Source organism: Equus asinus, chromosome 14 (assembly GCF_041296235.1).
Source record: "Equus asinus isolate D_3611 breed Donkey chromosome 14, EquAss-T2T_v2, whole genome shotgun sequence".
Lineage (NCBI taxonomy): Eukaryota > Metazoa > Chordata > Mammalia > Perissodactyla > Equidae > Equus > Equus asinus.
The window spans coordinates 23883963-23908380 of record NC_091803.1 but is presented as its reverse complement, the minus strand read 5'-3'; the positions used below and the strand labels follow the sequence as shown (position 1 = coordinate 23908380).

The 24418-nt window shown below is 41.1% G+C and overlaps 1 protein-coding gene across 15 annotated transcripts in view; it reads right to left on the bottom strand.

Annotated features, from left to right (window-relative positions):
• Positions 1-2016: 2016 nt before the first annotated feature.
• Positions 2017-24418, bottom strand: part of PSPH (phosphoserine phosphatase) — a 45912-nt gene continuing 23510 nt past the window's right edge. The window contains exons 1-8 of one of the 15 annotated variants that reach the window (XM_070484515.1): positions 21089-21373; positions 16003-16137; positions 15184-15347; positions 7472-7630; positions 6615-6749; positions 6025-6170; positions 4603-4751; positions 2017-2531 (exon numbers count right to left, since the gene is read on the bottom strand). In XM_070484515.1, the coding sequence (XP_070340616.1) occupies positions 2424-2531; positions 4603-4751; positions 6025-6170; positions 6615-6749; positions 7472-7611 (678 nt within the window). In that variant the 5' untranslated portion in view covers positions 7612-7630; positions 15184-15347; positions 16003-16137; positions 21089-21373 and the 3' untranslated portion in view covers positions 2017-2423. Of the gene's footprint in view, positions 2532-3617; positions 3682-4602; positions 4752-6024; positions 6171-6614; positions 6750-7471; positions 7631-15183; positions 15348-16002; positions 16139-21078; positions 21550-24418 lie in introns of those variants that run through there. The other 14 variants (XM_044747189.2, XM_070484522.1, XM_070484525.1 and 11 more) reach the window with 14 other exon arrangements.

The window sequence follows — 24418 nt, the reverse complement described above, 5'->3', positions numbered from 1 at the left end:
GGTGCAGCCACTATGGAAAACAGTATGGAGATTCCTCAAAAAATTAAAAATAGAACTACCATACGATCCAGCCATTCCACTACTGGGTAGCTATCCAAAGAGCCTGAAGTCAGCAATTCCAAAAGTCCTATGCAGCCCAATGTTCATTGCAGCATTATTTACAATAGCCAAGACATGGAAGCAACCTAAGTGCCCATCAACAGATAAATGGATAAAGAAGATGTGGTATATATATACAATGGAATACTACTCAGCTGCAAAACAGAACAAAATCATCCCATTTGCAACAACATGGATGGACCTTGAGGGAATTATGTTAAGTGAAATAAGCCAGTTAGAGAAGGATAATCTCTGTATGACTCCACTCCTATGAAGAATTTAAAAATGTGGACAAAGAGAACAGATTAGTGGCTACTAGGGGAAAGGTGGGGTGGGGGGTGGGCACAAAGGGTGAAGTGGTGCACCTACAACACGAATGACAAACATTAATGTACAACTGAAATCACACAAGATTGTAACCTATCATTAACTCAATTAAAAAAAAAAAGCTTTGAGGGACTTCTAATGTTCCAACTCCAATTTGTTAATACCATGACAAATTTCAGTTCTTTACTTTATGACCCCAATTCTTAACTTTTTCTGTTTACATAAGAAGTGTTCATAATCAAAATGAAAAGCAGTGTCAGAAGGATAGGAGGCCGTATAAACACTGCCACCATTTTCTGAATCCTGTCCTAGTGTAACCATGTACATAACTCCTGAGAGAGCCATTCTGTAGCTGTTTCCAGTGAATCCAGAATTAGAAAACAGGTTAGCACAGTTCTTGCATCATTTCAGACTCACTCCTCCAACATAACAAAGAAAGGATTGTGCATGCTGCTTTTGTGCTGCTTGCTGAGAGCCTGTGGGCCAGAGGAGGGGTTGTGTACTTGGTATAAAGGTTCTATACAGACATCATGATTTTTCAGCAGATCAGATTCCTATGAACTAAATTCAGTGTGCGCCTCCTAGTCAGGCCATTGCCCTGTGGCCAAAAGCTCCTTAGTCTTCCATCTACCCACTGACGGCTTGCTCCAGTTCCTGCACACCGGCTCATGGTGAAGGCTGAGGCAGTTTGCAGCATGCTTCACAGCCCTGGCATGCCTAGTCCTGCCCAGAGCACAGCACCGCTAAATAGCTTCTGGAATTCCCCATAAGCATTCACAATTATGAAGCCATACCTCATTGTTTGTGGCCTCATTTAAATGTCGTCAAACCTATTTCATGTTTCTGCTATAGACACTCTGATTTTGAAGGAAATTTGATTGAGCTGAATTGATTAGACTAAATAATTATCTGATTATTTGGTTAAATTATAAATTTTCCAAATAATTTCAATATTAAATCCTTCCGGCCTTTTCTACTAAATTATCCAACAGTATCCACTCACTGCATGCCTCTTCCTAAACCTGTGTCTTTATCCTCCCCAATTTTTCCACCAGGGAAGGTATATAATCTCAGACTATCAAAGCATGTTCTGAAATTTCCCTTTCTTGGCCCTGCTCAGAATACACATGAACCTGGCTTTAAGGTCCTTCCAACTCATCTGTAAGAAATTGTTCATATATGCTATTAGGAGTTATTTCTTAATTCATTTAGGGAAAAATGCTGATCTTCATTTGGGATGAGTAAAACTTTTTAGTTCTTCACATGATCATCAAATATCCATTTTTTAAGGTCAGTACTTTTGTTTAAGTTTCCATTGTTATTTTTTTTTGAAGCTTTTGTAACATTCCCTAAATGACAAATTCCAAGAAGTACTAAAAGAAGTTCCATCCCTCTGGCCAAGGCTTCACTCAGTACAAAGATTGGTCGGGGCCAAATGGTGGGTACATTGTGACAAGCACTGTGTTCCGGGGGCGGGTCTCGACTCCTTGGTTCCTTGCCTGGAGGTTGTTTCTACTCAAACACTTAAAGTACTTGAAATACTGGATATTGAGATACATGATAGGCGGAACTGAAACTTCTACAAATCTGTTCTGATACATGGATGAACTTTTATTTATATGCCAAAGGGAAAACGAATATTCACTTCAGTTCACTTAATATTCACTTAAATTCACTGCCTAATCCATATTTCCAATAGTGAAGGTGTTTAATTGACTATCCATCTTCAAAAGGCTTCAAATAAAATATAGCCAGGAAATTCATAAAGAATTCACATTATAAAACTCTCCAGGTAATTAATGGTCATAATAATAATGGAACTACACTTAAAAAAAGCGATTTTCTAGGAGGCGTAACTATAGTTTACTTAGAGGTACAGATAATCGATACCAAATTCATACATTAAGTTGTAATAGGCAATTGGAAGCAAACAGTATCAAACTGTATAACTTTTGAAAATTAACGTGAAGTTGTTATGAACTGTATAAAACTTGCTATTACTCTTCCAGTTCTCCCAAAAGCTCTACAAAATCAGTTATGTACCATTCCGCGTTGTCCTTTACTTGTTGCCTGATCACATTTCCTCCAAATCCAATGAAAACATCCTAAGAAGGAAAAAAAAAAGAGAAATAGTTGAGAAAAAAAAAAGATACAGTAGCAGTCTAGGGCACTAAGTGTTGCTTGAAAAAGTAAACCATTCCATGCAAAGAGAGCTGAGCCCAGCCTCCCCAGCTGCCTGGGAGCTTCCTCCTGCCCTTTGAATGAGCAAGTGCACCAGGGCCACAGATCCACTCAGCTGCACATTGTGGGTTTCAGGAGAATTTAAGCCCTCTTAAAACCAAGACAGTTGCTTACAAACAAAGATAAAATCACATCAGGTGGTAAATGTCTGAGCTCTAACCTGGATGGCCATCACACCCAGACCAGGCAATTTCAAAGGGGGGAAATCAGAGAGGCCTGTGGTGCAGTGGAAATCCCCTTGTGCCCGGAACTGGGACCAAAGCAGGCATCTCCTGACTGGTGCCCTGGGTGAACCAGGGAGGTATGTTATTGTGGGCTGAAGGAGATGATGACCCCAATAGCTGTTGGCAGTACTCTACTTTTCATCATTCAAATTATTTAAAGTTACATCATTTCATTAATTTATACTAAGTGATACCTTCTTTTAATCAATGATTTTTTAAGATGGTATTTTTTTTCTTCCAGGATATAGACACAATACCCACTAATTTGGAAGTACAAAATTCTCTTATTTGCCCTTTTCATTTTTATTTTCATACACAGGGGAAAAAAATAACTAGAGTTCTTACCTTCCAGTTAAATTTAGTCTCCCAACTGAGCCTCCTGCCTGTGGCAGCACTTTCTGCATGCTGGCCCCAACTTAGCTGTCCTAACACAAGGACTCATTCCTTTTCCGTCCAGAAGCCTTCTAGGGCTTCCCAGGACCTAAAGGTAACACCACGGTGCCTGGTATGTGGAGTCTTCGGCAGTTGCTGAAGGGAAGGCCCACTCCCGCTGGCTTTTGCCCACTGTCCAGCCCAGGACTATACGTAGTGTCCACATGCCCACTCTGCTCTGCTGCCTCCTTCCCTCTGGAAACTTCCTTCCCTAAGTCCTGCTAAGCCTTCACATGGTGGCTGTTAACCTTCCTTAGCTCACAGGTTCCTCTACCACCTTCGAGGGCTACACACCTGCATGCGTGCCACTTTCTCTTGGTTCAGTCAGGCTCTGTCATCTTCCGATTGGTAGGGTCATCTGGAATTTATAACTTTGTCATTTCTCAACCCTGGGATTGGGAACTCCCTGAGAGAAGTGTTATTTTATGTTTATGTACTAACTAGCCCAGTGTTCATTACTTAGTCAACCAACATTGGTTGTAAATCATCTAAGGACTTGTTATCTTGAACTGATTCAAGTAATGATAAAAGGATCCAAAAAGATTCTTTAACCCCCTTTGGTTAATCATTTATAAAGATAATTACTATTTTTAGATCTCAGGAAACTAGGCAGTAAAAAGTTCACCACTATATTTTTGGTTCATTTTTTCTTAAGTTAGAATGAGATGATAAAGGAAAGTCCTGCGTGAAATGAACATGTTTGATATTTAGGACACTTGCTATATAGTACTTGTTTCCTGCTAGTCTCAGAAAACAACAATGTTAATTCAGAAGAATAAAATGCTTTAATATAAGCAAGTTATCGAACCTCCATGAGCCTCAGTTCCCCAAGTAGGAAAACGGAGAAGATAATACTTTACCTCACAGGGCCATTCTGAGGACAAAATAAGATAATATATGAGGAAATAGTTTATCAAATATAAAAGGGCATTGACGTTTCGGTTACAGCTATAAGAGCCGCATTCTTATCTGTGGAACTATTTGGGGAAATGAAGCTCAACCTTGTCGAGCACATACTTGGGCTAAAAGGTGGTGGCCATACTGCAGAGACAAGAGTCACTGAAAGTTTTAAAGGTTTTTAGTTCCTTATTTGCAACCTTTCTTGGGTTTGCAAAAAAGTCAATCGACGTATTGAGATTGTATTTGTTTTCTTTTGTTTTTCTATTTTACAATGATACTTAGATGTTTTTGTTTAACTCTTGTAAATCTTACTGAGTTCTACATCACCTGTCTAAAGCAAAAATACAACCGGAAAAATGTTAGTCCGCTTAATACATACAGCAGGAGGACAGGCTTCCATGTCTGTAGCTCCATCTCCAATCATGACTATTTTCTTAAAATGAAATTTTTCCTTTAAAAGTTTAATAACTTTTCCTTTCCCACCAGATTCAGCTGTTGGCTGCATCTCATCAAAACCTGCATATTCACCTAAAAAGAGAAGTTAAAACAATGTTAAAGAGCCTCAGAATTGTATCAGTAGGGCCTGCTTTTTGCATAGATGATATACTCACTTAAATGTCACTGAGGAAGCTAAACATGGCCCTCAGTAAAGTGACACAGCCTGGACTTCCACACCTATTCCTCAGAATAAACAAGCTTTTCTTTTAAATTACAAATACTTCTTGTCGAGGTTACTCCTTTAGGTAATACACACCTTGGGGTAAATTAGTTTTATCTTTTAAGCTTCCAGTGTAGTAATTCTTAAACCTTGTTGGGTGGCAGAACACCATGAATATATTAAATTTAAAATAAGTTAATATATAATTTCATCTAAGAGGAAATTTCAAGTTATATTTGATCGATTATTTCCATTCTTATAGTAATTACCACACTCATTCTCTACTTTTTTTCAAATGATCTCTATCTGTAGTTCCTTCAAAAGTGTTCTATTGGGGCCAGCCCCGTGGCCAAGTGGTTAAGTTTGCACGCTCCGCTTCAGCGGCCCAGGGTTTTGCCGGTTCGCATCCTGGGCATGGACATGGCACCGCTCATTAGGCCATGCTGAGGTGGCATCCCATATGCCACAACTAGAAGGACCCACAACTAAAATATACAGCTATGTACTGGGGGGATTTGGGGAGAAAATAAAGCAGAGAAAAAAAGATTGGCAACAGTAGTTAGCTCAGGTGCCAATCTAAAAAAAAAAAAAGTGTTCTATTAACACATTTAAAATTTTTAAATTAATATTATTTGGTTTTAAGAATGTCAGCCACCCTTTGATGTCATTGGAGACATCTTGAGATGATAGAAAACTACAGCTATGGCTCTGTGGTAGTCCAGAGAGGGGCCAGGAGGCATCTTGAAAGGCAGCTATAGTGCAGTGACTTGCTAACACATTAACTCTCCTTCCTGAGTCTAAACTGGCTCAAATACATGACAGCTCTCATAAAATTGAAATATAATGCATAGCAAAATAAGTAATGTGGGTTACATAGGAATTAACATTAACATTTTACCAAGCACAGACATTTATATAGAGATAGACAATTATATGGATACTAAAGCGAGGAGAGATGATGACCTAAGTCTATTTTGCAGAGCAAAGAATACCAAGGAGCAAAAGACATCAGTCAAGAGAATCTTTTATCTGAATATTTAACTCCAAAGCCACTTTGCCTAAGTTGTATTACAACAGACATTACCTAGGATATTGAATACAAAAACTGATATGAAAGGGAAAATGTTACCATTAAAGTCTTACCATTAAAGTAGAATTTCAGCCTGTTGGCAAATACATTGGTTGGAGGGATGTTGAGCTTTGAAGCTACATGCTCTACAATGCTCCTGAAGCCACCAGATATTAGGAAAACCTGAACATTTCGCTCTTGAAGGCGACTTACTAGCTCCCTGCAAAAAAGAAACATAAAATACCAAACACTGATTAATACAAAAGAGAAAACATGAAACATGAAAAGGAAACTAAAATATTTTTTCCTCCTGAATGCATTTGCCTGAGGTACATTGGACAAGGTATATTGCCTGGTGAATTAATGTTTTATATATGTTTTTCTAAACGCATTCGAAATTAATGGGTGAGGCTTGACTGCTTTAGGAAACCATTCCACAACTCTATTCTGCCCATGGATCTAGAAACACAAGATGAAGAGGAGGCTTAAGCTCTCTCTGGGGAGAGAGGGAGGGCAGACATGGGCAGGACCAACCAGCCACACAAGACCATATGTAAGTGCTGAAAGAACCACAGGGAAGGGAGTTCTTCAACAATAGTGAGATACTCTCAGGAGGACGCAGGTGCTGCTAGGGAGACAGTACCCAGACCGGGGCTCCTCTTACCTTATACCAGGGGTCAGGTGTGGGGGGTGCTCTGCTATGAGCCTTTGCACCTGTTCCCTGGAGGGCTGGATCAGAGATAGGCGCTCTGTGAGGGCAGCCTTGAAAGGCACTGCCCCACCCATGGCTCGCCGTGTCCTAGGAGGAAGACCCAACAGTCAGGCCAGACAAGTTAGCTGTCATCGAAGTTTACATGCCTAACCTCCCCAGCTCCTCACAATGTCCACTCATGAGGAAGGTGCTGCCTAGAGCCCCACTGCACAACAGACACGCTATGATGCATGGGAGCGAGGCCTGGGAATAAACTATTGAAGGTTTGCTTGAGAATCACAATAATATTTTGGAACCATGTCTTGCATCAAATGCAGCTGAACATGAAATGGTCCATGACCAGGTGAATGCAGGTGGTACTGGGGGGGACAGGAGGGAGAGCGGGGCTCTCACCTAGGCATCCCACTGAGAGATTCTGAACCAAAACTAGCTTCCCAGCAAACCACTAAGGCCACACTGTCAACCACGACACAAAGCACTGGACACCTGGAGCCCCCTCTACCCCCCCGGCCATCTTCTTTGGTTAGTTATGGTCATTGTTCCCCTGACCAAGCTAAGAGTGTATCTTATCGACATTTGTTTGTCAGAGACAACTATTTTTTTTGCCATAAATATTTGTATAAATGGAGGATTGGATAATGTATACTACCAAATTCAGCTCTAAGTGATGGAAGAAAAAGCCTAGTGCTTATGTTCCATAGCCAGGGACTGAATCAGGGAATTGTGGCTCTGGTCCTGCATGTCATCCAAAAATCACTCTCTTTTGCAATTCTTGATCATTTCATAAAGTGAATAAATACTGTTCCTACATTTCTGACACAGCATCCTCAACTCCACAGAATTTGGCCAGTTCATCAATTCCTTCTTCTCTGATGACTGTGCTATCAACATCGAAGCATACTGCATCAGCTGCACAGAAAAGCTCCCTCAACTCTGAATGAGAGACCATCCTTGGAATAATTCTCCTCCTACAACAGAAAGAGATAAATATAGTTAAAGACATAAAATACAATCATGAAAAGGTCCAATTTTGCCTACTATTGTCAACATACTTTGATTTGTATCAAAGTCAGTGTAGACCTCATAAGCATGGAGTCATTCATTTTTTTAACACAATTTAAGCACCTTCTAAATGTCAGGCTCTGGGGTTACAAAAATGAGCAGGACCAAAACTCTGTTCCCAGGAACTCAGTCCAGTGAAGGTACCAACTTGTAAATATATTTGATATTTAACCACTATTCAACTATTTTTGACCTAATAATTATAGCAATAAGGCAAGTGCTACAATGGAAATGTGCATGTGATACTATGGGCACAAAGAGAAAATGCTTAACCTTGTCTATGAAAAGGGCTTCCAGGAGGGACAGGCATTTGCACTGAATCTTGAAGGGTAAGTGGCCCTCTGAGTGGGTTCTCAAAGGGCAGGGTATCAATTTGGTGTGTGCTGGGACTAAGGGGGAGAGAGATGACAGCGAGGAAAGAAGGTAGTGATGGCAGAGGGAAGAGCATGGGCAAAAGCAAGGAGGAAGAATGATGGATGATGTGCTGCAAGCTGCCCAATAGCTCAGACCAGCTGCCGGGCAGTGCACGAGGAGTTCAGACCAAGCAGGGCCTTGGGCCAGGCTAAGGAGCTTGCATTTTAACTTCTAGGTGATGAGAAACCTTGAAAGGCTTTCCGCTTCAGAAGAGAGATCAGAGTTAAACATACACATTTGTTAGTTGCCCTTGTAGAGGCGGTAATTGAAGGCATGGCCTGACGAAAGTCACAAGAGAAAGTAGAGAAGGAGAAACGAAGAGGGCTGGAAACCAAGCCCGCAGGAACGGAACCTTCAAGTCAGGAGTCTGGGAAGGAAAATGAAAAGGAAAGGTCACCGGAAGAAACTCTGGGAGACCACAGTGCTGCAGAAGCTATGGAGGACAGAGTTTCAAAAAGAATTTTGAGTTTTTTCATTTTTTAGAAAATCACTGGACTAGAATCACGAGGGTGAATAGGATCCTAGAGGTCACCTAGACTAGACTCCCATCAAAGAGACTAATATGTCACGTACAAGGCCACACAGGTTATGCAAATTAACTATATTTAGAATAGATAGTGGTTGAAAACAGACTCAAAGGAGCTGGCCAGGGGCCGGCCCGGTGGCACAGTGGTTAAGTGCATATGTTTCTCTTCGGTGACCCAGGGTTCGCTAGTTCTGGTCCCGGGTGTGGACATGGCACCACTTGGCAAAAACCATGCTGTGGAGGCATCCCACATATAAAGTAGAGGAAGATGGGCACAGATGTTAGCTCAGGGCCTGTCTTCCTCAGCAAAAACAGGAGGATTGGCAGCAGATGTTAGCTCAAGGCTAATCCTCCTCCTCAAAAAAAAAGGAGCTGGCCAACCCAATTCATAACTGATTTCTAACCAACGCATTTGGCAGAATGATCCAGCTCAAAGCTGACCTCGGAAAAAAATCTTTTAAGCCAGGGGTTAAACTACAGCCAGTAGACCAAATCCAGCCTGCCACCTGTTTTTGTACAGCTTATGAAGTAAGAATGATTTTTACATTTTACATAATAGTTGAAATAAAGCAATAGAATATTTTGTAACACATGAAAACTACATGAAATTCAAAATTCGGTGTCCACAGATAAAGTTTTATTAGAACACAGCCATGTTCATTTGTTTATATGTCTATAGATGCTTCCACATTACAACAGATGAGTAGCTGCAACAGACTGTACAGCACGCAAAGCCTAAAATATTTACTAACTGGTCCTTTAAAAACTGCCAACCATTGGGACCGGTCCTGTGGCCGAGTGATTAAGTTCACTGGCTCTGCTTTGGTGTCCCAGGGTTTCACTGGTTAGGATCCTGGGCACCAACATGGCACCGCTCATCAAGCCATGCTGAGGCCGCATCCCACCTAGCAGAACTAGAAGGACCCACAACTAGAATACACAACTATGTACTGGGGGGCTTTGGGGAGAAGGAAAAAAAAAATAAGAGTGGCAACAGATGTTAGCTCAGGGCCAAACTTTGAAAAAAAAAAAAAAGCCAACCCTTTTTATGAGCCTATACAAGAGAGTAGTCCAAATAGGAAACATGAGTTTCATTGGAGACCCACTAAAAAGGGGAAAGAGGATAAATTAATGAATCCAGTTAGCAGAATCTTAAACTCTGCATTACCCATATAAATGTGAATAAAATTTCCATTCAACAGAAACTACAAAAACACACATATGCTACTGGTTATCTGCAATCTGTTTTTCTCCCCACCATCATGCTCTTGTTCAAGCTAATCCCTCAACTCTGACTTCCCAGGTTCACATATTGTCCCCTCATTGAGGCTGAGCTCCTTTGCTGGTTGGTTCTCTTCTGTTCTCTTAATGACCCACAGCCCATCCTTGGTCTTCTCCACCTATACTCACTCCCTTGAATTCATCCAGGCTCATGGCTTTAAATGTCATCTCTATAACAGTAACTCCCAAATGTATACCTGTAACCCAGTCCTCTCTCCCAAACTCTAAACTCCAATTACCTACCTTTCACTCAGATGTTTAGTAAACACCCAAGCTTAAAATGTCCAAAACTGAACTCCTGATCTCCCCTCCCGACAAAAAACTGCCATTCTGGCAGCCTTCCTTCTCTCCCTTGATGGCACCTCCATTCTCCGTTCATCCTTGACATTTCTCTGTCAAATCCCACATCCAATCTTTCAGGAAATTCTGTTGGTTCTACCTTTAAAATCTAACCAAAATCTGACCACTTCCATCATATCCACTGCTATCTAGCCTGAGCCACCAATGTTTCTTGCCAAGATTGTACCAATAGTCTACTAAAAGGTCCCCCACCCCAGTATTTGTTCTCAACATAACAGCCAGAGTAATGATTGTAAAGTATAAGCCAAATCATGTCACATCTCTATCTCAAAATCCTTCAGTGGCTCCTCATTTTGCTAAAAGTAAAAGCCAAAGTTCTTATGATTACCCATAAGGTCTGCCCTCCAACACTGGCACCACCACCACCATGCCCTCCCCATTTCATCTCTGACTTCATTTCCTACACCTCTCCCCCTAGCTCACTCTGCTCTAACCTCACTGGTTCTCTTGCTGTTCTGCAAATACACTATGTAGTCTCCCCACTTAGGGCCTTTGCTCCAGCTGTGCCCTCGGTGGGAATGTCCTTCACTCAGATAGCCACTTGGCCAATTCCCTCATCAAGAGTTTGCCCAAATATCACCTTCTTCAATGAGCCAACCCTGACAACCCTGTTTATCATGGCAACCTCCCCCTCACCTATCGTTACTCCCAACATTACTAATCTCCCTCACTAGGCCCTACTTTTTCTTTCTTCTGTAACAATCTATCATCTTCTAGCATATAATAAAATGTACTTATTATATTATATATATGTATTGTCTATCCGTCCTAATTAAGATATAAATTTCAGAATAGTAGGATCTTTATCAGCTTTGTTCACTGCTAGATCCTTAGGATTGAGAATAGTACCTGGCACATAGTGGGGCTCAATAATATTTGTTGAATTAAGTGAAAGAATAAAGCTCAAATGCCATCTTCACTGTAAGTCTTTTCTGATTCTGCTGAGCTGGAAAAAATTTCTTCCCAGAACTTCCACAGTACTTTATGTAGACCTGTTTTTAATATACAGAATTCATAATATGCCAACTTATCTTAAATTTATTCATGTGCATGTCACTTTCATTTCCTGGATTGCAGGCTCTTTATACTAAGATCCAGAATTTTCCAAAATACCCATAGTGAGTAGATGCTCAATTAATTTCTGAAGGGTGAATGAATAAACAAAAATGATATAATTGTGAATTACATACACACAAGTAAACACTTTTTAACTTTTTATTGTGGAAAATTTCAAATACATGCAAAAATAGAATGAATACATGAACTCCATGTATTCATCATCCTGCTTCAACAAGCATAGCAAACCCTGCTTCATCAACAACCCACTAAAAATAATTCTGCACCCCAACTTTAACTTGAGGGGGAGAGTTCCCACACATCCAAGCAATTCTAGGACACCAGCAGGGTGTCCTACAATTCAACTCAGTTCTGACACAAGCCACCCAGAGAGAGCATCAGATTCCACAGGCTAATGGTTCAGTCCCACAAAACTGAGCCCTGACACACACACTTCACATGCCAGTTGCAAGTCCAGATTGTCACCTGTGCTTCTGATGGACTAGCTATAGATTGGAAGTTCCCAGGACTCCCTCCTTAGGTTTGATTAATTTGCTAGAGCAGCTCACAGAACTCAGCAAAATATTTTATTTACTTATTTATACATCGTTGATTTATTATAAAAGGATATAAGTCAGGAACAGCCAAGTGGAAGAAAGGCATAGGGCAAGGTATGTGGGAAGGGGCACAGAGCTTCCATGCCCCCTCCAGGTAGTCCACTCTCCCCATATCTCCATGTATTCACCAACGCTGAAGCTCTTCGAACACATCCTTTTGGGTGTTTCTGGAGCCTTCATTACAAAGGCACGATTGATTAAATCACTGCCATTGGTGACTGAACTCAACTCCCAGCCGTCTCCTCTTCCCAGAGGTCAGGAGGTGAGACTGAAAGTTCCAACTCTCTCATCACATGGTTTGCTCTCCTGACAAACAGCCCCCATCGGTAGGTCCAGTCCAAAAGTCACCCATTAACATAGCAAGAGACACCTTTATCGCTCTCATCACAGGAAATTCCAGGGGTTTTAGGAGCTTTGTGCCAGACATGGGGATGAAGACCAAATATATGCTTCTTATTATAAATCTAAATTACAATATCACATCCACACACTTCCACCTTCCCTCATTATCTCAAAGGAAATCGTATCATTTCATACAAAAATATTTCAGTTTATATTTCTAAAAGGTAAAGATATTTTTTAACATAGTCATTGGCATTTTACTTTTAACTATACTGTACCTGCCTGTATTCAGGTTTGGCTGCTGAGGATTCTAGAATTTAATCAGGTCAAATCAGGTTCTTAGGGGCTGCCCCAGTGGCACAGTGGTTAAGTGTGCATGCTCCACTTCGGCGGCCTGGGGTTCCCCAGTTCTGATCCCAGGTGTGGACATGGCACCGCTTGGCATGCCATACTGTGGTAAGTGTCCCACATAGAAAGTAGAGGAAGATGGGCACAGATGTTAGCTCAGGGCCAGTCTTCCTCAGCAAAAACAGGAGGATTGGCAGCAGTTAGCTCAGGGCTAATCTTCCTCAAAATAAATAAATAAATAAAATTTTAAAAATTTAAAAAATAAAAAATCAGGTTTTAATCATATCAGACCTCGAGATGCCCGTGCTAATCCATTCCCCATCGTTAGCATATAAATTAACATAATGTCTCTGTTATTCAATTGGTTTATGCCCTTCATGATTTGCATTCTATCTGTTTCACCAATCTATTCCCCCATTGCTGAGCTCCTCCAACAAATACACACATACACACTCACACACAATTTATGCTCAAAGAATACAGAGGACTTCTTGTTCCTTAAATATGTCATGGTCTTTTATTCCTCCACACCTTTGCAAATGCTGTTTTCTGTCTGAAAAAACCTAATCCCTCATGTCTAATGGGCAAATTCCTATTTATTCTTCAAGGTGCAGATTAATGACCTTCCCTATTCTACACCATCCCCTCCTTCCCCTCCTCTCAGAGAATTAATCGCTCCCACTCCTCTCCTAGAACGTGAGCTCCTTCAGGATGGGCACTTTGACTGAATTATCTTTCTATCTCTGTCTCCAGCACCCAGTAGGTGTTAAGTAAGGTGTCTCACCGATTAGAGTTGAATGTAAGCAGTTATTGAGAACTTAACACAGTATTGAGTAGATTATTGTTCTCCACAAATCAATTCCAGTTTAGTGCACTATTAGCCTAAAATTAAAATCCTTAACCAGCAATGACGAAAATACTAGTGAAACAGAATCAACATCACATATTCTGAAGTTGGAAGAAACCTCAAAGCCATCATTTGGGTCTGGTCCCACACCTTTCTGTAGGAACAATTTTGTGTCTATTTCATAGATTAACTAAAAGAGGTATAAGGAAGCTAAGTGCTTTACCCAAGGTCACACAGCTCCTAAGAGATGGATAAGAACTAAAACTTGGATCTCAAATGCACAGAGACAACATAAAAAAGGTGGATAAATTAAGCAGAACTAAATAAGGTTAAGAACTGAAAAGAACCTAATGTGGACCCAGGAAATGTCAAAGATTTTCATCAAGGATTCAGACCAAAGTTCTCCTAGCTGGACAACCCAATGGGTGATAATTCATTAACAGTGAAAGAAGAAAGTCCACACATTTTTGGAAAGACCAGCAAATAGGAACAGATTTAATAAATTATCAAATTCCTATGAAGCCAGGGAGCTCCAAGGACCTCCATATCCCACTCTCTCTGTGGCTCAGAAACCACCAAGTTGGCTCTAGTCAAGAGGGAATCAAGTTAATTCACATGACAGGGTTGGGCAGGCTCACTATAAAAGTCTATAAGACAGCTGCCTATCAGCAGAGAAGCAGTGCTTAATGCAATGCAATTATACTGAGCATGGAGAATAAGCCACATGTAAATGGAGAGAAAGCCAGGAATAGACAAACAAATGATCTAAGGCTAAAATGAGATAAATGGGACAGGCTAAAGAATCTTTTAAGAAAGTGCATGAGGCAATACAATATAACTAAGAATGGACAATTCTCCTGAGAATGACTGACAGGCTTCTGAAGCCTCAAAGCTAGTAAGAAGACAAATGCCACTCCATGCCTAGCACAGGTCCTCGGAAATACAGAATGAGCACCATCTTTAAGAAGCTCCCAGTCTTGCTGACATGATCAGACAAGGCATTATTGCACATGTTTGAAAACCAGCGATTTGAGCCTCTTTCCAACCACTAATATCAGCAATAGTTTCAATCAGACCATCAGCCTCAAATACGAAAGGAAACGTACACTTCCTCAAATAAAGTGAGGACTGATTTCCATATCCCCAGAAGAACGCTAGTCCTGACTTATGACTCAGAATTGCTGACACCTGCCTCCCAGGTTGCACTGTGATTCCAAAGACAGAGAAAATAGGATGTTTGAGACAAATATTACACTGAACTTACTTGGAGGGCCTGTTCTTTCTCCATGCCCTCCTTAAGAGACAGAGCTGGATTATATGGCCTTAGCTTTGCCCATGAAATGCTCATGCCAGGGCATATGCCCTCCACCCCTAGGGTTACATGAGTTTCAACTCCCTGCGTAGCCTGCAGAGCAAACAGCCTCAGCTTCCTTTAGTTTCCCAACCTGCATTGTAAAATGCCCTGCCTCCTTCTTCACTTCCAGTTCCCTCTTTTTTCATTGTCTCCCCCAAGAATGACTCACAATTCATGCATATTCAAACTTCTCACAGCTACAGGTGGAAAAAAATCTGCTGAGTAAGTTCAGTTGTTTCAAAGTAAATTGTTTACATTAGAATTTCACACAAAGAAAAATCGTTGCTGGAGAATGGACTCTGGATCCCTCATACCTGGCCCTTGGGGGGTGGGCAGACAGGACTGGGGATGGAAGAAATCCTGGTGGAAGGCTCTGTACTTAGACGTGGCAGCTCCCAGGCCCAGTCCCCACCACTGAACCACTGCCTTCTGCAGCTCCAAACGGGACTCTAGCCTGCATGGCCACCAGCTGGTCCATCTGGGGAAGCAGAGGGCCAACTGGTAAAGAAACCACTGCTGACAACCCCTTTCCACTCCCAGCTCCAAAAGTACAAAAGCAAGCTTTCCTTCAGGGTTAGACTTAAGAGGTCTGATTTTTGGATAAGAGGAAAAAACCTCCTCACCCAAACAAACTCTCTTCCAACTTCTCCATCTACATATCTCGCAAGAAGCATCTAAGATCACCTTCACTAACTGCCCCTTTTGTTAGGATTGACCTCTTACCTTCACCAGTGTAAGGACAAATACAAGCTGGCACAGAGGTTGTGGAGGTTGAGCACAGCCTAGAGAACAAAGCTTACTGGGCTCAGAGGGACATCATCTGGGGAGGCGTTGGTAGTAGGAGCAAGTCTGTTTCAGGACCTCTGGGCACTGAAACAATTCACAAAGGAGTCTGAGAAGCTTCTGGATCAGAGGACAGTCAAGGAGCCTCCCGATAACTAGGACTAGGGTTCCTGACCAACAAATTTATAGTACATTTTATGATAAAAAAGGAACAGCTATTCTTCAGGGAACCTGAGATTTTATGCATACTACACAGGTTATAGCAGACAATTTTTTTTATTCAGGTGAAAAGTAAACTGCTGATAGACAAAAAATTATAACAATGACGATGACAACAACAAAACACTCACGTTTCTCCAGAGCTGGATTCTTAGGAGCTGATACTCTTCTCTTCCACTTCTTTCCTGAATAAAAATGCAGCATAAAGTTCTGACTACAAATTTCTTTAAGAGAGATGTTGTGAATTCCGCAAAAGCAAGAACAGCCTAGAAAGAGAGAACAAGGAAATGAACATCAAGGTCCAGATAACATGAGAAGAAAGAGGAAGACAGTCTGGCTTCACTCTCCCTCCTAGTAGGACCAGTACAAAGAAGGATTAGATGCAAAGTTTCTTAAGACGGTTTCCCCTGGAACACGTTTCCCCTGGAACACACTGCACTCCCACCTCCTTCAGGCATCGGAGAGGAGTAAACACACTCTGTTCTGTGGCTTTGATTCTGAAAAAGCTTCAGGTCTGATAGGAAATCACCTACACCTGATTAGCAGGGCACAAAGGCGAGAGAAAGAAGATCTATTGTGAGAACAAAATGCAAATACAAGGCCGACTCAGGTGCAATACAGACTCTACAAAGCAATCCCTGCTGTCTTCAACACGAGGAGACAGAGTCAACAGCATTCTAAGAACAGCTGGAGAAGAGTCCTGCTGCCCAACACCGAGCGAACAAAGCCAACTTTGAATTCTAATTCTCATAATTAAAACTGTAAATAGATAAAGGTGCTAAATATCACACAGAAAAAAAAGACTTAAAAAAACTAGAGAACATGAGGCAAGAGAAAGCAAAGCAGAGATTGAAAAGGAAGGGAGTCAGAATGCCTCCTTACAGTAAAGGAAATGTATAATTCAGAAGGTTCAAACACAGTCCTTACTGACTCAAAGTGTTCAGTGTACCCTTCCGCTCAGCCGAGTCACATAGACAATACTCTTGTGAAGGAAGAAAAGTACAAGTCGTACTCAAAGCCCTGTACCTGGGGATAAAAGTCTAGCATTTCTTTTCCCACTCTGCTGAGCATGACTGGCTTTGGCAGGTCTTCTGAATCCCACTCCCCTACAAGCCAGGGCGAGCTGTAGCCCACAGCGGGCTCCCTGGAAGCTGCCGCTCCTAAGAGAGGACTCACTGCCCAGAATGGCAGGACAACAAAAGGAATATTTCCAATTTGCTTCTTTAATATAGTTTACTCGTTCTCCTCTGATGCCATTTACATCTAAAAGAGAATTGTTTTAATTATAGAGGCCTGCCCTATTTCTCTTCCAATTTGGAATTCATACATTGCTACTTGACTTTTAACTGGGGATATATCGAGTCATTTGAAAATTTAAAAAGTCCCTTCTATTTTGTTTCACCAACATGAAAAGGACAAGACTATGATTATTATTATATTGAAATCCTACCTGGTAGTTGTAATAAAATATAGAAAGCCCGGAACTTATATTCTTCCCTAATCTGCAGTCCAATACCAAAAACTAACCCGAAATGAATCAAGACCTAAACACAAAGCTAAAAGTATAAAACTTCTAAAACATAGGAGAAAAATTTCACAACCATGGTAGGCAGCCTCTGAAATGGCCCTCGTGAACCTGTCTCCAACCCTTCTGTAACCCCTGCCCTTGATCATGAGCTGGATTTAGTGACTCTCTTCCAGTGAACAGAATGAGGCGGAGGTGAAATCACTTGCAAGATTAGACTTTGACACAAATGAATGCATGTATAACTCTGACATCTGAATAAACTGTATGGACTATGCCAATATTAGTTCCTGGGGAGGTTGGCCTCAGGGGAAGGGACATGAGGGAAGAAGTAGCACATGAGACTTCCCTGTATATTTCTTTGCAACCTCCTGTGAATCCATAATTATTTCAAATTATTTCAAAATAGAAGTTTTTTTTTAAAGATTGGCACCTGGGCTAACAACTGTTGCCAATCTTCCTTTGTTTTTAAGGATTGGCACCTGGGCTAACAACTGTTGCCAATCTTTTTTTTTTTTTTTTCTGCTTTATCTCCCCAAACCCCCCCATACACAGTTGTATATCCTAGTTGCAGGTCCTTCTAGGTGTGGGATGTGGGAGGCTGCCTCAACGTGGCCTGACGAGTGGTGCCATGTCTGCGCCCAGGATCCGAACCCTGGGCCGCCACAGCGGAACACGCGAACTTAACCACTCGGCCATGGAGCCGGCCCACAAAAGTTTTTTTTTGAGTTAATCTCAAAAACAAAAATAAAGAATGTGTCTTCCATCTTGCCCTCACTCCCTGCTTGCTCTGAGGGAAAGCAACTGTCACACTGGTAGCTACCCTATGGAGAGGTTCACGTGGCAGAACTGAGGGGGCCTCCAGCAAACAGCCAGTGAGGAACTGAGGCCCTCAGTCCAACATGTTTCAAGGAACTGAATCCTGCCAACAACCATGTGAGTGGGCTAGGAAGCAGGTCCTTCCCCAATAAAGTACTCAAATAAATTGACCTTGGCTAACAGTAACTTCTTAGGAGACCCTAAGCCAGAACTACCACCCAGCTAAACTGCTTTCAGATTTTTGACTCACAGAAACTGAGAAAATAAATGTTTGTTGTTTTAAGCTGCTAAATTTTGGGGTAATTTGTTATACAGCAATAGATAACTAATAAAACAACCTTGAGGTAGGCAAAATTTCTTAAATAAAACTCCAAAAGCATAGATAATGAAAGGAAAAAGTGATAGATTAGCTTCATCAAAATTAAAAATTTCTGCTCTTCAAAAGACACCATTATTGGAGCCGGCCCGGGACCAAATGGTTAAGTTCACGTGCTCTACTTCAGGGGCCCAGGGTTTTGCTGGTTCGGATCCTGGGCACAGACATGGCACCACTCGTCAAGCCTCATTGAGGCAGCATCCCACATAGCACAACCAGAGGCACTCACACCTAGAATATACAACTATGTACTGGGGGGCCCGCCTGGTGGCTCAGTGGTCAGGTATGCACGTTCCCCTTCAGTGGCCAGGGGTTCACTGGTTTGGATCCTGGGTTCGGACATGGCAACGCTTGGCAAGCCATGCTGTGGTAGGCGTCCCACATATAAAGTAGAGGAAGATGGGCACGATGTTAGCTCAGGGCCAGACTTCCTCAGCAAAAACAGGAGGATTGGCAGCAGATGTTAGCTCAGGGCTAATCTTCCTCAAAAAAAAAAAGACTATTATGGAAAAGAAAGGAAAGGCAAGCCACAGAATGGGAGAAAATATTCACAATACATATATTTGACAAAGGACTTGTATCCATAATAAAGAACTCACATTCAATAATAAGACAAACAATCCATTAAAATATGAGCAAAAGATTTGAATAGACATTTCAAAAAGATATGCAAAAGATAAACTCAAAAGAAGGACTAAAATAAAAAAGACTAACAATACTAAGTATTGGTGAGAACATGGAATAACTGGAACTCTTATACATTGCTAGTGGAGATGTAAAATGGTATAACCACTTTGGAAAACAGTTTAGCAGTTTCTTATAAAGTTAAACATACGCTTACCATTAAGACTCAGCAATCCCTCTCCTGGAGATTTCCAAGAGAAATGAAAACATATTCACAGCAGCTTTATTTGTGAGAGCCCAAAACTAGAATATCCATCAACAGATAAATGAATTTAAAAATTGTAGGTAGGGGCTGGCCCCGTGGCCGAGTGGTTAAGTTTGCACGCTCTGCTGCAGGCGGCCCAGTGTTTCGTCAGTTCGAATCCTGGCGCGGACATGGCGCTGCTCATCAAACCACGCTAAGGCAGCGTCCCACATGCCACAACTAGAAGGACCCACAACGAAGAATATACAGCTATGTACTGGGGGGCTTTGGGGAGAATAAGGAAAAAAAATAAAATATTAAAAAAAAAAAATTGTAGGTATATCCCTACAATGGAACACTACTTAGCAATAAAAAGGAATGAGGGGCTGGCCCCGTGGCCGAGTGGTTAAGTTCACGCGCTCTGCTGCAGGCAGCCCAGTGTTTCGTTGGTTCGAATCCTGGGCGCGGACATGGCATTGCTCATCAAACCACGCTGAGGCAGCGTCCCACATGCCACAACTAGAAGGACCGACAGCAAAGACTATACAACTATGTACTGGGGGGCTTTGGGGAGAAAAAGGAAAAAAAAATTTTTTTTAAATCTTTAAAAAATAAAAAATAAATAAATAAAAAGGAATGAATTACTGATACACACTATAACATGGATAAATATAAAAGCATTGTGCTGACCCAAAGAAGCCAGACACAAAAGAGTACATAAAACATGATTCTATTTATATGAAATCCTAGAAAATAAAAATAATATAATGACAAAAATCAAGTCAGTAGGCTAGAGGTGGAGAGCCTGACTGCAAAGAGGCCCTAAGAATCTTTTAGGGGTAATGGAAATGTTCTGTTGTGGTGGTGATTATAAGTTTGTATAAAACTGTCAAAAGTCATTAAAATATAAACTTAAAATGGGTGCATACTATTGCATTAAATTATACATCAATAAAACGTTGGGTTAAAAAAAGTTATTAGGCATGTATCAAATTATTTGAAAACTTAAAACGTCCCAACTTTGTTTCATCAACATGAAAGCGACAGCCTATGCTCATTATTATATTGAAACGTACCAGGGAGTTGTAATACAGAAATCTTGGATTTTATTATTTTCTTCCCTGATCCTCATACCAACATCAATCAGTCAAATATTTAAAGAGTAACCATAATGTGCAAGTCACATATAAAGAAAATACAGTAAATAAGTTTAATGATTGAAAGGATTATTTAATTCCCAACTTGAAGCTGTATCTTTACAACAATGTATCTGGTAAGTACTTATTTAAAATTCTAATTCTAATGGGAAAGAAGACGACCAAGTCGGACACTGCAAGGCGAAATTCTGGGGATTTTCCTAATCTTGTACAGATGATTCTCCTATGCAGGATTGCATCATTCATTCATGCTGTTTGGTAACAGGCGGCAGCGGAATAAAACAAGTTGAAAACTACTCAAAAGTAAATTGATGAAAAGAAAAGCCTTTAAATTCCATGAAATATTTTACCTATCCCGATTAAGAAAAATAAATGTAGCAATCACAGAGGCTCTGGATGTCGAAAAGGCAGACCAGCAAATGAGAAAGCTGGGCACACGGAGATATAAACGCATGCCCTTACCCGGGCTTACCCGGGCACTGCCGCTTCCTCCTGGGCCGCAGCCACCGCCTCCAGGGCTCCCCGAGGCTGTAACTTTCCGACTGCAGGGGGCCGAGGGCTGGCTCCGACGTTCAGCCGCGGAGTTCCGAGGGAGGTGACCCGTGCAGACCGGCAGAGCCTTTACCAAACAATCCTATGAGATCTGCTGAGAAGTGCGGCTGCTTCTGGTCGGTTTTGCATGTAATTTTCTAAACTGGAGACTGCAGATCTTCCCTCTGCAGAGCTGGGCTGCGAAGACGACGTCGGCCCCGCCCCCAAAGGAGGGGCTCCTGAGCCCGCCCCTCCTCCTCCTGGTGCTCCGTGCCGGCCGGCCTAAACTTGCTCTCCACGGTGGACGCTTTCCAACAAAGCTGGGAGCCTCACCACCCCCAGTTTGTAGAGGAGGAACAAACAGCTCTCGACCTTCAGAAGCGCTCCCTGCCGCCGCCACTACTTATGATAAGGGTAGGTGTGAGAATCGAGGGACCTCTGCACTGATTTTACAATTAACGAAAGCCACTTAGGGGCCTTTTTTGAAATCCATGTTTGACATTATGCTCCTGTAGGAATGCAAATCCCAAGAGAACTTCAAAAACTACTTATATTCTCAACGAAAATGCAAAAAGCCGTGAATGACAAAATGAGTCTTTGCACCCTTTCTTTCGTTTTCTTCTAGGTGTCACTTGCCCAACTACTTTGATGTTGACTATAATAAATAAGGGATGATTGCCCCCAAACATTTACCTCTGGGCGCAGCTGACTGGAACTGGGCAATGAGGTCCCACTCTAAAACTCACCTGAAACCTCAGATGCTGACAGCTCTGCAGGCTCCCTCCAAGCTGGTCACTCAGGCAGAGGGGACGCAACTGCTGGAGGAGGACACTTGGTCACAGTATCCCTGCTCTTTGCTACAGAACCCCTCAAAAAACACAATTCTATCCAGAAACAAGAGTCCTGATGCTGTTTGGTCAGATGTGCCTTTAAAGTTCGATATTCTCAGATTTCGTTAGTAAGAAAATGGTTGCAGGTTTGGGGCACACCGGGTTTAATTTCTCCCAGATCTGCTGGAGATGGTTCTTATGAAGGATGGAGAGGAGGAATTTTGATGTTTTGAAATATGAGGTAAAAGATTACACAATTAATGGGGGAGGGCAAAATAAGGGGGCCAAAAATAACAATTTAGTCAAGACCCTGTTTATATTTTGTAGTAATTTAGAAATAAGTATAATAAAGGAAACAAAATGTTAAACACCAAATATTTGTATATATAGTATAAACAGCAATTGAGAATTTATTTCAGCGGGAAAAGAAACTCAATATAATTTTTAGAAAAAGAAAAAGAAGAGCAAAATAAACCCAAAGCATGCAGAAGGAAGGAAATAATGAATATTAGAGCAGAAATCAATGAAATTGAAAACAAAAATAGAGAAAATCTATAAAACGAAAGGCTGGTTCTTTAAAAGATCAATAAAATCGATAAACAATAATGACGATAAAGAAGAGAGAAGACACAAATTTCCAATGTAGAAATAAGAAGAGATAGCACTGTAGATCTCACAGACATTTGAAGGATAGTAAGGAAATACTCTGAACATACTATGCACATAAATTCAACTTTGACGAAATGGACCAATTCCTTTGAAAATCACAAACTACCTAACTCACCCAATAGGAAAAATAGATAACCTAGATATTCCTATATTAATAAAAGAAATTTAACCTGCAGTTTTGGTTTTTTTTTTTTAAAGAACCTTTTGGGAAAAAATTTCTAGGCCAAGACGGTTTCATTGGATAATTCTACCAAACATTTAAGGAAGAATTAAGATCTGTTTTACACACTCTCCTAGAAAATAGAAAAGGAAGAAACACTTCCCAACTCATTTTATGAGGTCAGTATTACCCTGATATCAAAAGTAGGCAAAGCTACTACAAGAAAGCAAAACTATAGATCAGTACCTCAGGAACTTAAGCACAAAAATCCTCAAGAAAATATTAGCAAGTCACATCCAGCAATATGTAAAAAGATTTATACACCATGACCAAGTGGGATTTGTTCCAGCTATGCAAGACTGGTTCAACACTAGAAAATCAATCAATATAACCCAATATATTAACAGCCTAACGAAGGAAAACCACATGATCTTATCAATCGATGCAGAAAAAACATTTGACAAAATTCAACTTCCATTCATGATAAAAGCTCTCAGCAAACTAGGCATAGAAGGAAATTCCTCATTCTGATAAAAGGCATCTACATAAAATCTATAGATAGCATCACACTTAATGAAGAAAGTCTGCATGCTTTCTAAGATTGAGAATAAAACAAAGATTTCCTCTCTCACTATTACTTTGGAAATCCTAGACAGTGCAATAAGGCAAGAAAAAGAATAAAACTGTCCTTTTTTTTCAGATGATGTGATTATCTACATGAAATATCCCAAGCGATCTGAAAAAAAAAACCTCCTACAACTAATAAGTAAGTTTAGTAAGGTCACAGGATACATGGCCAACATACAAAAGTCAGTCATATTTTTATATACAGATGGTCCCTGACTTACAATGGTTCAACTTACAATTTTTTGACTTTACCATGGTAGAAAAGCAATACACATTCAGTAGAAATCATGCTTTGAATTTTGAATTTTGATCTTTTCCTGGGCTAGCAATATATGGTATGATACTCTCTGATGATGCTGGGCAGTAGCAGCAAGCTGCAGCTCCCAGTCAGCCATGTGATCACAGGGTAAACAACCAATACACTTACAACTATTCTGCACCCATACCACCATTCTGTTTTTCACTTTCAGTACAGTATTCAATAAATTACATGAGATATTCAATACTTTATTATATAATAGGCTTTGTGTTAGATGATTTTGCCCAGCTGCAGGGTAATGTAAGTGTTCTGAGCATGTTTAAGGTACAGCCCACTATGCACCTGGCTTATTGCTCCTAAGCTCAAACCTGTACAGCATGTTACTGTAGTGAATACTGTAGGCAACTGTAACACAATGGTAAGAAGTCCTGTATCTGAAAATATCTAAACATAGAAAAGGTACAGTAAACATATGGTATAAGGGGTCGGCCTGGTGGTGCAGCAGTTAAGTTTGCACATTCTGCTTCTCGGTGGCCTGGGGTTCGCCAGCTCGGATCACAGGTGCGGACATGGCACACTTTGCAAAAGCCATGCTGTGGTAGGCGTCTCACGTATAAAATAGAGAAAGATGGGCATGGATGTTAGCTCAGGGCCAGTCTTCCTCAGCAAAAAGAGGAAGATTGGCAGTAGTTAGCTCAGGGCTAATCTTCCTCAAAAAAAAAAAAA